General features: G+C 46.2%; 1 protein-coding gene across 1 annotated transcript in view; it reads left to right on the top strand.

The window, feature by feature from the left end:
* Positions 1 to 14,957, top strand: part of LOC138255170 (uncharacterized) — a 169,604-nt gene extending 154,647 nt beyond the window's left edge. Inside the window, exon 7 of the mRNA XM_069205829.1 lies at positions 14,545 to 14,957. Within this exon, the coding sequence (XP_069061930.1) occupies positions 14,545 to 14,696 (152 nt within the window). The 3' untranslated portion in view covers positions 14,697 to 14,957. The remainder of the gene's footprint in view (positions 1 to 14,544) is intronic.
* Positions 14,958 to 16,734: the final 1,777 nt, after the last annotated feature.

Consider the following 16,734-nt stretch of genomic DNA (forward strand, 5'->3'; position numbering starts at 1 on the left):
GGGCATCAAACACACATGATCTCTGTCTTACTCCTGTCAACGTAGCAGTACATCTACTCTTAGGGCAGGCCTTTGTGTGGGCTTCCTGGTCCAAGGATACTGCATTCCCTGACACAGGCATATGTAATGACACACATTCAACTTACATTTCCCTTTTGGGATGATACAAGATTTGTGATCCCCAAAACTATGCAATTGTGTACTCAGGTCAGAGGTAAACCGCTCTTGCCATGCAAAGTTAAGTTTATATCTAAATTCCTCCATCAGACTATGTGCAATGAGTTAGTGCGTGTGTACGTACAGTTTTGTCTGACAGAGAATTCACAATTTTGACATCTCGGTATTCTTCAGGTGTTCAGATGTTTGCGTAAAACATATCCAATATCATACTTTTCTGGCTCATCGTACAATGTCATCTGTTCATGTTGTTTTACAAGCCTTTGTTCCTCATTGCTTTGCTGTACAGTGCATGGCACATGTGTCATTTATCAACTGTAGCATGATATGGTATATGTAACACTTTAGCCAGGGACTCGGTCCCACGTGCTGTGTACTGAGGGAAGCCACATATGCTTTACAAGCTTTACAAGTGACAGCTTTTGCATGTTCACATGACACTAGGACTATGTCCACGACAACTGTCACACATTACCTCTGATGGTATCTGATGGTATCTGCAACTACATTAGGGCCTGGAAACTCCTGCCATTCTGCAACTTATTGCATTGGCGAGACACACTACAATGTGAGTTTTGTCACAGGCATGGTATTTCGTTGTTTGTGTTCCAAACATAACTGAGTGGCATTTGTAACACACTTTGCTGCTGTGGAACATAGCAAGACTGCTAGATGTGCAGCTCTGCCTTTCTCATATGCATGAGAAAAGTAATGATACATGTGGAATTGGAAATGTGGCATGCTTGGTCTGTCACTTTAATGCAATACACTGCATTACATTTCATTTCTTTATAGGTGGGATTGATTAATGAGATGAATGGCCCCATGCTGCTCAACGGTTCTGATGACATGATTACTACATGTTGAGACCTACTTTAGTTGACAAGATGTGGGTGACTTGATGTTTACTGTGACATAAAAGCCAACACAAAGAATGGATTCAAACATTTAGTTTCATGTTGAACATGTCTATTATTTTCATAAATGTTATCCATCCAAGTACAAGTAATTTAAGTAAACAAATGTTGCTCAATGTGGTTCCATTGCCACCTATCAGCCACAGTGTGATGGATCTCTCCTCCATCCTCTTCCTCCATTAGTTCCTGCTCATCAAGTTCCAAGCCCCAAGGGACATTTGTATGTACACAGATGTTGTGGAGGATGGCACATACTAGGATCATTTTGCATACCACAGGGGGCGAGTGTAGCATTCTCCCTCCCTGAAATATCCGGGCATCTGGGACTTCAGCACACCAAAAGTCGTTCTATGATATTCCGGGTCTTGACCAGTGCCTGGTTCTACTGTCATTCCATCTCAGTCTGAGGATGTGCAATTGGGGTCATGCCGCACAGCTGGAGACCATGTTCCTGGTCAGCTAAAGGTTAAAAAAAAAAATACAATTGTCAATTAATTTTCTCATTGTTACAGCAACATTCCTGTCCATATGTGCTATGTGTACTGAATAACTCATACACATTTCTTAAGTATTTCACAATATGTGTTACATATACAGTTGGCCATTGGTTTACACGTCTCTTCCAGTTCTCTGTGTAATTGCAAATGATGAGCATGGCCTGATACTTTAAACACTTCTACATCCTGACTTTCATGTTTATCCAGTAGCTTACTGTGATGGGTATTTCGAGATATTCTTGATTGTTCTATGTTATGTGCACTCACTACATCTGTAAAGTGACAGATTATTGATCAGAGTTTTGGCTAGTTGGTCCTCCCTAGGTAGGTAGTGACATTGCCACCATGTTTGACACCCACACACACATGTAAAACCACTGATATTGTTGGGGGCCTACATGACATTGACACAGTCGTTTAAAAGTTCACTTACTTTAGCATGTGAATTTGGTGCATACGTGTGGTACGGTTCAAACATGTAACATGAATTGTTATACAATTTATTGCCAGCCTTCAGCTATTTATTTTGACAGAGAAGCTGTCATGGTGCACTTTGTTTGTCAAATAGGTCTTGCAATGTGGGCCATCTTTATGTGGGACACACTGATGTTGTTACAAGTAGCTTTCCACTACAAGCCTAGACACAATAGTTTTGTTTAAACATTTAGGTGCATGACTCTAACTTGCAGAGGCTTCTATGCCTTAATTCTGTCATCACTGCTGTGACCACTGAAAGTTGACATTGGTATCCTGAGTACACTGTGATGTCTTTTACAGGTTGCATTTCAATGTATGTTGTTGACTGATGTATGACATGTTTGACAGTATTGTTAGACTTTGTGAGTCCCACAATACTAGAATAATATGCATTTCATTTGTGCAACTTACACCACAAAACTGATAAACTATCATGCTGCTTACATATGTCAAGGTGGCTTAGTGTATGTACTTAGACTGGCAATAAGGGTGAGACGTGTGTTTTGTACTGTTGGTGTCACAAAGCTACACAATATTGACATTTACACGTTTCTGGGGCCTACACGGACATTGCATGCTACACATGGAATTTGCAAATACTTCTTCCAGTGTTGCTCCTGAAACATTGGACAATATACAAGTACACTGCCATGTGTGACACACTTACTAATTTCCACTGTATTTGTTATCACACCATTTCATTTGTGGACCTTTGACTGATACCAAGAATAGGTACACCACTGAGGAGACATTAATCTCACACGTATCTGTTGTGTAGCCTTTGTTCTCATATGGACTTATCTGCCATACACATGGTTTTTGATGTGACTCGTTGACCAGTGGAGATGATGTGGTCAGTTCCTTCACACAGAGTGGAGTGAAGAATTAGTGCTCACAGATGTTCGGACATCTGGATCACCCATTCTACATACTGACATTGACAGATTAGTGAAGGAATGTCAGTATGTGAAATCATTAGCTACGTGTTGCTGTATGTTGTTCCCACTATGTGCACATGGCCTTGGATATTTAGGAAAGTGGCACAGAACAATGCTGCAAGTCACCTATCTATGCTGCACTGTGTCACTGGGAAAGGGCAGAAGTGCACAGTATTTTGGCCAAACAGTGCATTCCTTTTTTTTTTATAAGTCTTTTTATTAAACAACGAAACAGCCATTGTACATTATAGCGGATGGCAATAAAAGATCCATCTTCGATCTGTTACTCAGAACCAATCATAGCATGTATCGAGTTTCCATGTTCTGACATGTCAGTCGGACAACCCCCCGTCACATAGACAGGTACATCTCAATCCCACACTCCTGGTTCACCTGCACCCAGCCCACCACTGGTCACACCGTGCACCTGTAAGCCGCTCATCCTCCCCAGATTTTCTCCCACTTCTTGGGGCAGCCCCTGCTCTCATAGATTACTTTTTCAGTGCTGCAGGACCAGTCCAGATCCGCATTCCACCCAGGAATATTTGGCAGAGATTCAGCACCCCACGCCCGTGCTATGTTACGTTTGGGGACTATTGCAGCTATGGCCAGCCATAATACTTGATGTTTTGGCCAGTGTTCATCCCCCGCCACATTGAGCAGAAGCAGCTTGGGGTCCAACGGGGCCTCTCTCCCCAGCACCCGGGCTGCTACCCCGGTAATCACTGCCCAATATGTCTGTATGACTGGGCAGGACCATGATATGTGATAGAAGGTACCCTCCAACCCGCATTGCCGCAGGCAGTGCGAGGTCTGCACTCTGCCCATCTTGTGCAATACCACCCTGGAATAGTATGCCCTGCGTAGGATCCGCAGCTCAATCAATCTGAGTCGTGCTTAGATCGCCACCACCCAAGGACCCTGTCTCGCCTCCCCCCAGTCCTCGTCGTCGAGTGCCCCCACGTCCGCCTCCCATTTGGTGCACAGGCAGTCATCGGATGCACAATAAGGAGATTGCCTTTGCCACCAGAGGCCCCGTCAACAGGCGGTCCTCCAGGGTGCCGCCCCAGGCAATTGCTCATGCTCTGGGACGTATCTGCCCAGAGCATGTCGAAGCTGCAAGAATCTGATCCGCTCTGTGCCCGCCATAGCATATTATTGCTGAAGGACTTTGAAAGTTACAAGTGCCTGGCCTCTCCAGACATCCCCCAGATGCTCGATCCCCAGCAGAGACGTTCCACGAAACCCCCCCAGGATCTTCATGTTCCCCAATAGATCACTACACCACAGAGGTGTCCGCGCCGTCAAGGTGGTTCCCCTACCAAGGAAGTGGGTAGCATTACACCGTGCCCTTACCACTGTTGCAGTGTGCACCATCAGCATTCGCCTACTTGCAGGGGTATAGAGGGCCCGCGCAAATCCCCCCCGCCCATCTTCTCTCTGTCCACCCGGAACGCCGTGTCCCCCTGGTCCGCAAAGGCCCACTCATTAGCACTCACCAGTTGGGACACCCAGTAGTAGCGAAGAGGGTCCGGAATAGCCAGCCCGCCCTTGTACACCCTGAGTTTCAGCTTCACCAACGCCACGCGGGAACATCCGCCGTCCCAAAGCAGCAGCCTAATGTTGCGATCCAAACAGTGGAACACCTCCGCTGGAACCCTATAATGGGTGTTCTGAAAAGCATATAGTAGACGGGGCAGAGACATCATTTTGTAGAGGGCCGCTCTTCCCACCAGAGAGAGAGGCAGCGCCCTCCAGTGGGCCATGTCCCTATGGAATCTGTCGAGCAAAGGCTGCAGGTTTTCCCCAGAGAAAACACTCCTGATTCCTGGTCACATATATCCTCAAGTATTTAAACCCATCCGATGAGGTCTGTACTTCACAACACAGGGCGGGGGGGGTCCACGAGAGGGCACACCAACGACTTGGCCCAATAAATCCCAAAACCAGAATGATCCCTGAATATACAAAGAATCTGCATGATCCTATCAATGGACTATCGGGGCCGGGTGACATACAGCAGAATATCATCTGCGTACAGGGAGATACGTTCCTCCCACGTAGCTCCAGAATCGATGCCCCGAATCAGGGGATCCTGCCTGATCCACTCCACCAAGGGCTCAAGTGCCAGCGCAAATAGTATCGGGGAGAGCGAACACCACTGTCGGGTGCTCCTATATAGGGCGAAGGGCCAGGACAGCGTCGCATTGACCTGCACCCGAGCCACCAGTTTGCGATATAGCAGTTGAATCCAGGCCAGGAATCGCAGGCCCACTCCTAACCTTCTAAGGACCGCCACAATATAGGGCCATTCCACGCTATCGAATGCCATTTTAGCATCGAGGGACAGCAGCGCCGCCTGCTCACTATTCTGATGTTCCGTCATGTGCAGAACCCCAACTCCTCAAGTTCAGATGCATAGATCTGGACGGCAGAAAGCCCGACTGATCTGGATGGATTAACTTAGTAATAATTGTGCGAAGTCTGGTTGCTAGGACCTTCACCAGGAACTTGACCTCTACATTTAGGAGGGAGATGGGCCTGTAGGAGGCGCACATCTCTGGGGGTTTACCCCTCTTCTGGATCAATACGATAATTGTGACCCGCTGATCCAGCGGCAATACTCCCACCTCCCTGGCCTCCTGAAACATGGCCAGCATATGTTTTGCTACCTTACTCCCCAGATGCTTGAACAACTTCATCGGGAGTCCATTTGGTCCTGCCGCTTTACCTGACTGGAGCTCCCGCAACGCCCCAGCGACCTCCTCCTCTGACAGCTCAGTGTCTACCTCGTTTCTCTCTTCCACCGAGAGCTCCAGGAGCGGGATGTCTAGCAAGAGGTCCTCAGTCATCTGAGTCACCGAGGCATAAACCTCCTCATAGTACGCGGCTAAGGCCTCCGCAATGGACTCATTGGTCCCACACAGGGCACCCTCCCCAGACTTCACCTCCGTGACCAACGATCTCTCACGGTCCTTCCCGTCCAACCAGGCCAGCAGTTTATTAACTTTGTCACCCACATCATATATGTGACGCTGGGTCACCAGCGCATGTGCCCGGGCACGCGGTTCAACCAAGGTGCGCTTGAGTCGTAGCTGGTGCTGCAGGCCACCCTCCGCCTCCCTGTCTGCTGCAAAACGGGCCTCAAGTGCTGCTATTTCCAGCTCAAGATTTGCGGCTTGCATGTTACGTTCCTTTTTTTGGCCACCAATCATGTCCTGCGCGTCGCCCCCTTATTACAGTTTTAAAGGCTTCCCACAGTGTACATGCTGAGTCAATGGATGCCAAATTTTCCTCATAATATTGGGTCACCCTTTCCCTTATTTTGTCAACAAAGGATTTGTCTCTCAGATACCAAGGGTCAAGCCGAGGTGGCACCGAGCAGGACCGCGAAGGGCTGAGCAGGGTGACCTCTACCGGGGAATGGTCCGAAATCCCTCTTGAGTAGCCTGCTGCCTCCTGGAACCTACTCACAGAAGCCCCTGTCGTGAGCAGATAGTCCAGTCTTGACAAACAATTGTGGGGAACTGAGTGATAGGTGAATTGCCTCGTCCCTGAATTCTGCTCCCTCCACAGGTCCACCAAGACGAAGGAGTCCAAAAAGGACCGCAACGTCGTTGGGGCAGCAGGCCCCCCGTACGGGATAGTCTGTTTAGCCGTGAGTCTGCCACCAGATTCATGTCGCCACCCAGAACCAGTAGTCCCGATGGGCGACACAACAGTAAGGCCCCAAGATCCCCCAAAGTAGACCCCTGCAGTCCCAGGGGAATTTATACCTTCCCACACTCCAGAGACCACCACATATCGCCCAATGTGTCCCAACAAGTACGTGATAGGATAAATGAAACCGATTTTTTGAGAATGATACCCACCCCTCTCGAATCCGTTGTGTGACCCACATGAGCTGCCAAGTGGAACCCAAACCTATCTAACACCTTATAGTAGTTCCCTTTTAGATGTGTTTCCTGTAACAGAACAAGGTCGGGCCCATGTCTGCGCAGGCAGTGAAGAACTATAGTTCATTTAATGTGACTACCTAGACCATTCACATTCCATGTCATGACCCTAAGGGTATGAACCGTCAGTCCTGCCATGTATAAGCCCCTCCCAATCCAACCGGGTCACCTGCACTAGTAGTCCCTCCCATACCACCTCCGTCCGAACAGCGTCGCATAGCATCACACATGTGTAGCACAGCCATCAGTTTCACCTAGGGAGGAATTTTGGTGGACGTGGCAGTTGGTGGTAGCAGACGTGGCATAATCTTCTGAAGCAGTTCTGTAATGGGCTCCCCCGTGACGCCATAGAATTTTATCACCTCATTCTCCCTGAGGTTGATGTTGGAGATGCCCTGGTGAAAAACACACTCCCTCCTCCTTCTCTGCCGACGTGGTGATGGTCTCTTTGCTACACCAAGCTGCAGGAACCCTACCTCCACAGCGTAGTTGAGCTTGGCAAAGTGTTTTCAATGGTCAGGTTTATATAGTACAGCCACTGTGTCATTTCCAATGCCTGCGTTACCAATGCACAGGAATTTTGGAGCATTTCAGGCTATGCATGCCATATCCATACAATACGTCACACATTGCCAATGCCATAAACACCACTGCGTTAGTTTTCCGTGACATTTTGTGGGGGAACGCCTACCTTGCATATATTAGTTTCTGTGTGGCGCAACTACTTTAGGTGCAGGTTTTATCCAACGCAAATCTAAAAAAATACTACTCGTTTGCCCATAGATTTGGAGTAGTGCTTGCGCCGCTGATGCATCAGACATTTTGGCACAGGACAGGACAAATATGCCCTTCTGTTTCTAAGTGCACTTGCCCCTACCTGTGGTCCCTGCTACATAACTGCCATTCTGCAATCAAATAATGCTTGGAGATGTCTGAAATTACTGTGATCAAAAACCTAAATATCCTGAATTTGACAGAAACATGGCAGAAGGAATCCTCAAACAAAATGTTGGACTTCCTTGTCCCCTCACGCTACTCCACACTCCAATGTGACCATAAGGGTAGATGGGGATTGATACTTGTCAATCAGGACTAAACAGGCCTATAGAACAAAGACTGCCCTTCTGCAAATAGTGAATGATGCACTCCTCTGACTGGCAATTCCTGTCTACTTGGGCTTATAGATCTCCCAACAGGGTTTTTTTTATAGTTAACCACCTCTGTGTGAGTACCATCTTGAAAGAATCGCTGGACTTTGAAGGGGTAGACATGATCCACTTCATCTCATTCCCTTCCTTTACATCCACCGCACGATCTTTCAATTATGAGGCTTGTCTTTTGCTATTGTGGTGCTGCACTGTTTGCTTATATTGTTTGTTATCTGTTATAATATAATAGAATATACACTCAGACATTACTGCATCCTAGGATCTGCAGGTAAGTGAGATTTCCAGCTATCAAGTGAATGCATTTGCCTGGGGTCCCAATGGGGTCCCAATGGGCCTGGGAGCTCAGAGAAGTGGGACATTGAGTCTAATGTTCTTTGAATGCTGGGAAAGGAGTTTTCAGGGGCTAGTAAAGGTTGACACAGAGGTGTGGTAGTTTCTTAGAGTTCACAGTGATAGCAGAAATCCTATATCTCTGGGTCAGATAAATGTTTATGTTGCATCACATGGTTGAGTGATGGGCTCAAATAACCCATGGATGTGTTATCTGGGACTCTGGTAGCTGGCAGGTTCAGAATGAAGGCTTATGAGAGCTGGCAGAGACACTCAACTGAGCACAGCTGGGCAACTGTGAGGATCAGCTGAGCACGTGCGAAGACTGTCTTGTGGAACTTTATGGTCGGCTAAGAATTTCTAGAGTTTAGTAGGAGGCACTTAGGCAAGCAAAGGGTCTCGTGGGTCTTTCCTAAGGGTTACAGATTGTGGCCTTAGAGCAGGTTGAGGGTGTCAGTGGAAAGGCAGACACCATATAGATGGCATAATAGTATAACAGACTGAGATCCTGCACAGTGGGTTTGAGCACAAATGGCACAGTTCCGAGGTCAGTTGATAGTGACTGTTAGTGAAGACTGAGTGTCTGCTGAGGATTTTGACTGGTTGATTGTCTGAGGACTGGATGAGGGTATCTTAGGATTGACTGAGGTCTAGCCTGGGATAGCTTAGGGTAGTTTGAGGTTTCTTATGGGTTGTTTGAGGGCCTATAAAATGTCAGTGGTTTTCCAGCTGAGTTCCCCTGAGCATCAGCCAACAATTGTAATGATATGATGAGAGCCTATTTAACAGCCATTTAAGGGTGAGTGAGCGGAGGATGAGGGAGTTCCAGGAGTAAAGGTCTAGATGTTCTGCAGTGGTGACCTCCAGAATGACAGACGAGTACAGAGGGATGACAGAACCAGAATCTATGCGCCAGCACTGTGAGGAGGCATCTATCAAACCCTGCCCCAGATATGAAGCCAGAAAACCAGGGAGTGTAGTCCTGCTTCTATCCTCTCTCTGGCACACACCTTTGTGGAAAGAAGGGTCCCAAAGTAGGTCCCTGTTCCCACATCCTAAAATATACAGTGTTGGGGTCCAAAGGCTGTGAGTTAAACTTGTAATGCTGTGGCCTATGCAGTACCTGTTTTCTACAGCAAATGATTGCACTATTGGAACCTCCTTGAAGAGTTGTGAGGGGTGCATGAAATCACGCCAGCAGGAAAACAATGGTGTAAGAGCTTTATTTAGTTAACTCCAACTGGGAGGGAGCCAAACTCCAACTGCCCCTACAATGGGTCCAGAACTGAACCCCATCCACATTCTAAACAATGCTAAACACAACACTTCTCCTCCATAAGCCCCAAACAATACAACTAACATAGTTAAACAACATAGGTCATGACTGAATATCACATTCCAGAGGATGCGATAACAACATAGGGAAAGAAAACAAATATGAATAAATAAAAGAAGCAAAAACATAAACAACATGCAACTATACGTAATAAATACCTAACAGGAAAATGAGTGGGAAACATTTTTACATAACATGAAGACATAATGAAAACTCTTCATGTGATCACAAAACACCCCTTTATCACGGTTCCTTCTTGACTTATCACCTCTCAGAACCGTACCCTTTTTACCGGAATCAAGAAGCTCTTCTCCCCATTTAAGCCACGCTGGAACCTTCACCGCTTTCTTACAATTCCAAACATTTCCATCACTGTGCATAGGAGTATACTTATTCACCTTTCTAATTTGAAGGGGGTGCAATCATTTGGATTCACACTTGTTGGCTTTGTACCTTTTCAAAACTCGAACCCAATCACCAACATCATAGTCAGCGGTCGCATCCTCCAACACAACCTTCTTCTTCTCTGTCCTCTTAGACAACAATGCACGTGATCTGCAACCTCTCATCACTTCAAAAGGGGACTCACCAGTCACAAGGTGATTTGTGGTGTGATAAGACCAGACTAACTTTCTCACTGCACTCCTACACACCACTACGCTCACCAAAGCCAATTGCAAACCATTTTTGAGTGTTCTCTTCCATTCCTCGACCAAATCATCACTTTGAGGTTAATAAATTGAAGAACGGACATGCTCAATCCCATACTTTTCCAGGAAATTCTTAATTTCTTTGTAAACAAACTGAACACCATGGTTGGAAACAATGATCTCAGGCACTGCTCTCCTATCAAACAAGTCGCTTAAAAAATCAATCATCATCCATGATGTGGCATGTTCCGTGAACTTTGTCTCAGGCGATCGAGAAAAATTATCTACAACTACAATAGCATACTTGGGACACTTGCCCAAAATGACTAACAGGTCTATGACATCAATAGCAATCTTCTTCCAATGAACATCAGACTTCTCTAAAACCACAGGGGAATAATTCACAGTTTTCTGATGGGTCACTCCAAACACAAGGCACACATTCCCTAAAACAAGGCTTCACATCACAGTCTAACTCAGGCCACCTGTATTCTACCATGATGCGCCTCTGAGAAGCACTCATCCCAATGTGACCTTCATGTGCCAATTTCACAACATGTTCTCTCAATCCTGTCTGCACCACCTGCTGAGAATTTGCCTGTGGTGTCTGTCCCCCCGTGCCCAATATAAAACCTGTTAAATCATTTAGGGCCTGATTACGACTTTGGCGGTCGGACTGAGCCGACTACCAAAGCCCTGGGGAAAATGCTGCCTTCATACCAGCGGCTTCCCCACCAATCGTATTATGATGTTTCCACCGGGCTGAGCGGCAGAAACTTCATATAACGATGTTCCTGCTGGTCAGACCAGTGGAAACAGTGCCACGGCATTGGCCTCGGCTACCTTAAGAGAGCCGAGGCCAATGCAGTGGCATACCAGCACCCTCAGAATATGCACTGCTGCAGTACAGACAGTGTACATTCAGAGGGTGCCGGCAGGAGGGGCCCCTGCACTGCTCATGCCATCAGAATGAGGCCCCTAGCACTGGCTTTCCACCAGCCTTTTCATGGCAGGGACCACGCCATGGAAAGGCCAGCAGAAAGAGGACTGGTGATCAGCACAGCAGCGCTGAACTCATGGCTGCTGTGGTTGACCACGACTATGACCACTGCCACCCAGTCAGGAACCATGTTCGTTGAGGTCTGACCACCAGGGTCATAATCTGGCAGTCAGACTGCCACACTCCTGGCTCCAGCCACTGTGAGTCTGGTGGTCTTAAGACCACCGACTCGTAATGAGGCTCCTAGTGTCTCCCAATTTTGGTCCCCATCCCAGGGGATGTGTTGGGGGGGTCTCTTGAATACCTGTAACAGTCCTAGCACATAGTGCGCCGCCAGTCGTCCCATCTTTGGCATCAGGTCCAGTCATCACTGGTCTCCCCAGCCACACTTGCTCCACAGGGCACCATCCCTCAAGCGAGTCCTGTGCTACAGTCGAAAAAGAGAACCATGATTTTACACCTACCTGGATATGCAGCCTCACTGGGAGCACTGCTGGTTGCAGTTTCTGAGTTCCTGGTTAATTTTGCTGAAGGACCTTTGTATACAGTATGGTACCAGAGTGCTGAGGTTTAAATATGGTAGGGCTCCTGCTTTGTTAATATATGTAGATAAATATACATTTGTAATACTTAACTTCACATATGTGAATCTTGACAGTAACCTTGAAATAATCATTAAATATATGTTCATTGAGAAAAACAAAGGTTAGAGTGACATTATAGTAAGGTGTGACAATAAGACAAGAACTAATATTTAAAAAAACAAGAGCCACTGAAATAAGCCACTTATAGTTTAGTCAATTAACTATAACTTACACACCCATCCTAACCTGTTTTAGTTTTTGTCTCATTTCAACATTTAACTATTTAACATCACTTTAACCTTTGTTTTTTTCAGCGAATGTCTGTTTTTTTCATATTTTCGTATTCTAAATTGGCCTAGAGTCCAACCCTCTGTTTGCATCTCAGACCCAGGACCTGTGCAAAAACCGCTGTTGGTGCCCAACCTACTGCTCATACCCAAGCCTAACTGCACACAGTCTTTGGCTGTGTGCAGTGTGAGTTGGTCATTTGGCCTGCGCAAATCGTCCTCTGGGGATGCCAAACCAACCACTACTGCACCTAAAGTGAGTAATGTGGCTTGCTCACAGGGCTTCACCTCATGGTCGGGCCCTGCGGTCAACCTTGTGTGGGCAGCCAACTCCTTCTGCTCAAATATTTTGTTTATCAAAATGTTTACTATTTTAAACTAGGCATCTGTTAAGAGACTGAGAAGATCAGAAGGGTGAGTAAACTGATGTGGAAAGGGAATGCTGTGCTTATGCAGATATCTCCTTTAACTATTTTAAGCCCTTTAAAATACATTATGCCTTAAAATACCAAAAACTTCTACTTTCCCTCATATTTTTAAACTACTGGTTTCATACTTGCATTACCATCCTCCTGCTAGAATGTTTTAGAGATATGGATGAGAAAATATGTCCTGATTTGAGCTTTCTAGAGCCCTACACATAGGGGGTCATTATGACCTCGGCGGTCTTTTTGAAAGACTGCTGAGGGACCGCTGTGCAGAAGACCGCCAGTGGTGGCGGTTTTCCGCTCGGCGTATTATGACTGTTGGCAGCTCTCCATCCTTTTTCGGACGGAGAGCCGCCAACAGCCATACTGGCGGGCGGCGGGGAAGTGGAGGTTGCTCCACCTCCACCGCCACGTCAACAGAACACCACCCACCGAATCACGTCCTGTGATTCGGCGTGGCGGTGTTCTGTTGACGGTGTGGTGTCGGCGGAGCAGCCCCCATGAGTCCCGTCCCATCCTGGAGGATCGTCGGACCAGGTAAGTCGATCGTCCGTGAGGGGAGGGGGGTGGGGAGGTGTTGTGTGTTGTGTGCGTGCATGGGGGTGTGCGTGTGTGTATGTAGTCTGAGTGCCTGTATGCTTGCGGGGGTGTCGTGAGTATGGGAATGAGTGCGTGTATGTCTGTAGATATGTCTACATGGTTGTGTGTGTGTATGTTTGAATGTGGGGGTGCGTGTCGGACTGTGTGTGTGGATGTTTGCATGTATGTCGGTGTGTGTGCGTGTATGTGTGTTGGTGGGGCCTGCATGCGTGTCGTGTGTGCATGAGTGATGTGATGTTGGGGTCGGTGTGGGGAGGGGGTCCTGCCACCTTTGGGGGGTGGCAAGGGTGGTGGGGGGTGTAGGGGAGGGAGTCGGGGTGGGCGTGGGGGGTGAGGGAGACTCCTATCAGTGCCAGGGAAGGAATTCCCTGGCACTGATAGTGCTTACCGCCATGTATTTCATGGCGGTTCCAACTGCAGGAAATCCATGGCGGTAAGCCGGGTCCAAATACCGCCGGCGGTATAGTGACGACCGCCGGGCTGGAGACCCTGGTCTCCAGCCCAGCGGGCAGAACAGAGAAGCGGCGGATGACCATGGCAGTAACCGCCATGGTCATAATTCCAAAAAAAAGACCGCCAGCCTGTTGGCGGTCTTACCGCCGCTTCTCCGCCGTCCGCCAGGGTCGTAATGGCCCCCTTAATGTCTATGATAAAAGAGAACCCCAAGTTTCTCAATTGACTACAATAGCCTCTGTAGGAAATTCTTTCAGTTACAAAAACCATGATTCCTTCAAGGAGGCATTCAGGTGTGCCAAACATCTGTCAGAAATACAGAATGTTAGCTCTCTAGTTGTTTTATCAGATTTTTGTGGTGACCCTGCAGTAAACCACTGGGTCATTAACTGACAGGCTGCTGCCGCTTTGAAGGTACGTATTTTAATGTAAACATATAGAAAGTGTGTTTTCTTTTTTGGGTCTGGAACACCTTCCATAACCAATAAGAGAAAATCATGAGAGAAACCAATTTCTATCTAAATGATAGGAAATCAACTGTTTGGAAAGCCTCTTTTTCTTAACCCCCTCTTGTCGGATCATCAAGATGAAGGATCCAAAGAGGATGAACTCTTTTTGGAAAGTTTGTACACATTGGGCACATAATATTTCGTTTTTTGATATTTTTTTGTATGATAGCCTTTTTCCATGATATTTCTGACTTGACATACAGCTCTTGTTTACATTTGTGTTTTCTTTTTCACAGAAACAGCTGCTGTAGAGAGGCTCCTCAAAACTCTTTCCTCAGGCCCACCAAAACGACCACCTCCAATTAAGACAACTGCAACGTATCAACCAGGAAAAATCAAGCATGCAATGTCATACCAAATTCACCCGGAATGGCAATGGAGAAATTAGGAAGCCCCATTACCAGTTTAACCTTGCCTTTCCTGGCTCAGCACAAAATGTGAAGAGACGAGTTCAACATGATGGCAGCTTCTTTTCTTCAGTGCTATTGTCATTATTTTGTCTGTCTCTGTCTCTGCATCTAATGTCTTTTAAAGGTTATTCCTTTTGAATTTGTCACTCACTCCAGGCATTGATTACATAAATGTCAAAATGTATGATGTGGTGTGGTATATGACTTTTGAATGTTTCTGAGATAAATATCTAAACAAGGCTCTGCATGATTGTGTGCCCATTGTAATGTCAAGAGCGTTTCTTCCAGGTATGAAGCATTTACACTTCAGCAAAAAATGTAATGATTTTTGTGGTACTTGTCATTTGAATTTAGGGCCAGATTTATTGATCTTTCGCTCAACTCAGCAAGACAACTAGTGCTGTACTGTGAAAGGGAGAGAGCAGGAATGTGCCATATTTACCAATATATGCCACATTTCTGCTCTTTGTTTGCACTGGTGCACTATCTGCTGCATAACGCCAACGGAGGCACCCTTGCGCCATGGTGCAAGGGTGCCTGTGTGGCAGGTAGGATTGTTTTTGTGCAGGAAGGGAGACCTTCCTGCACAAAAACAATTCACTGAAGGGTTTTTCCTCACTTAGGGGAAACAATAAGACGAAGTAAAGATATTTTCCCTTGTTTTTGCTCTCCTAGGATGGCGTAGCATTTTGACGCATTCCCAGGTTTACCAGCCTTAGTAGATCTAGGATTGCACCAAAATCAATGGGTGGATGCGTGGGAAAATCCATGCTCCCCATGGAATACCTTCCCGGGGTAGAGTAACTCAAGGCAGCGACTTGCTCTGCCTTGTGTTACTCCAGATTTATCAAGCGATGCAGGGCCACGCAACGTGGCCTTGCATTGCTTGGTAAATCTGAATTTAGTTTTGTGTTGCCCTTGCAACACCATGCGTGACACAAGGGCAACCTAATACTCTGCACTATGATAAATCTGAGCCTTTGTCTCTACCTCAATGCACACATTCAGCGCTCCCAAATTTTCTTGGTACAATTTTTTGGTGCACATAGCAAGTGGGGGCCCACTAATAAAAGTCTAGCGATTATGTAGATTTCTACCAAAGAAAGTCTAGATTTTCTACACGTAATTGCTTCAGAACACATAAACAAATGAGTGCAGAGAAGTTTGCAAACATGTTTCTGATGAGCTTAATATAATGTTTTATAGATCTTAGGCATGGCACATTGCTCGTTAATAGCATTGCTTGCTGCACTTAAGGGGTCCTTAGCTTAACATGAACAGTGAACAGAGACATTTGGGCTTTGTAGGAATCTAGTCTTCAGAGATAGCTGATGCCCAAGATGTTCTCAGCACAGGAGGACATTTGTTAACTCTATTTCCCAGGAACCAACGAGTCTGACTTTTTAAAATATGACTAAGATTGAATAACGGCTACATTTGTCAAAACAGGTATTATAAAAGTAACACCAGGAAAATAAACTACAAAATTACCTGATTTTATCCATTATTTCACTGTGGAAATCATAAATTGTCTCTACTTTCGAAAAGAGTGCATAGTCCCTGAAAAGTTTCCTTTCAAGTCCTTGCAAAAGTAAAGCAAATGATGCCGAAATGAAGCAGGCAACCACATAATATTTTGCTTTACAATAGCATTTCAACACTTTAAAAAAGTGTGTGCTTTAATAAGCCATCTCGATCAGCCACGCTTCTTTCCACTTAGAGGCTTTGTGCTATTGGTATTTCATACAAGTGCATTTCCAAAGTAAGCAAATAAGAAAATGTGCATGTCAGTAGATGTCTTTGTGTGTGTGCATTAGAGAATGACATATAGCATTGCCAGAATGTTTCTCTTTACATGTTGGGTGTTGAAAATGACCCTCTCTCTAGGGTCACCCCAAATATTTTCCCTTCCTCCTTCTCGTTTTCTGACCTTGTTTGTGTTGGCTTTAGTACTCTGTGCACTTTACGACCGCTAACCAGGGTTAAAGTGCATGTGCTCATTCCTTTAAATATGGT

This window comes from Pleurodeles waltl, chromosome 1_2 (assembly GCF_031143425.1).
Source record: "Pleurodeles waltl isolate 20211129_DDA chromosome 1_2, aPleWal1.hap1.20221129, whole genome shotgun sequence".
NCBI lineage: Eukaryota > Metazoa > Chordata > Amphibia > Caudata > Salamandridae > Pleurodeles > Pleurodeles waltl.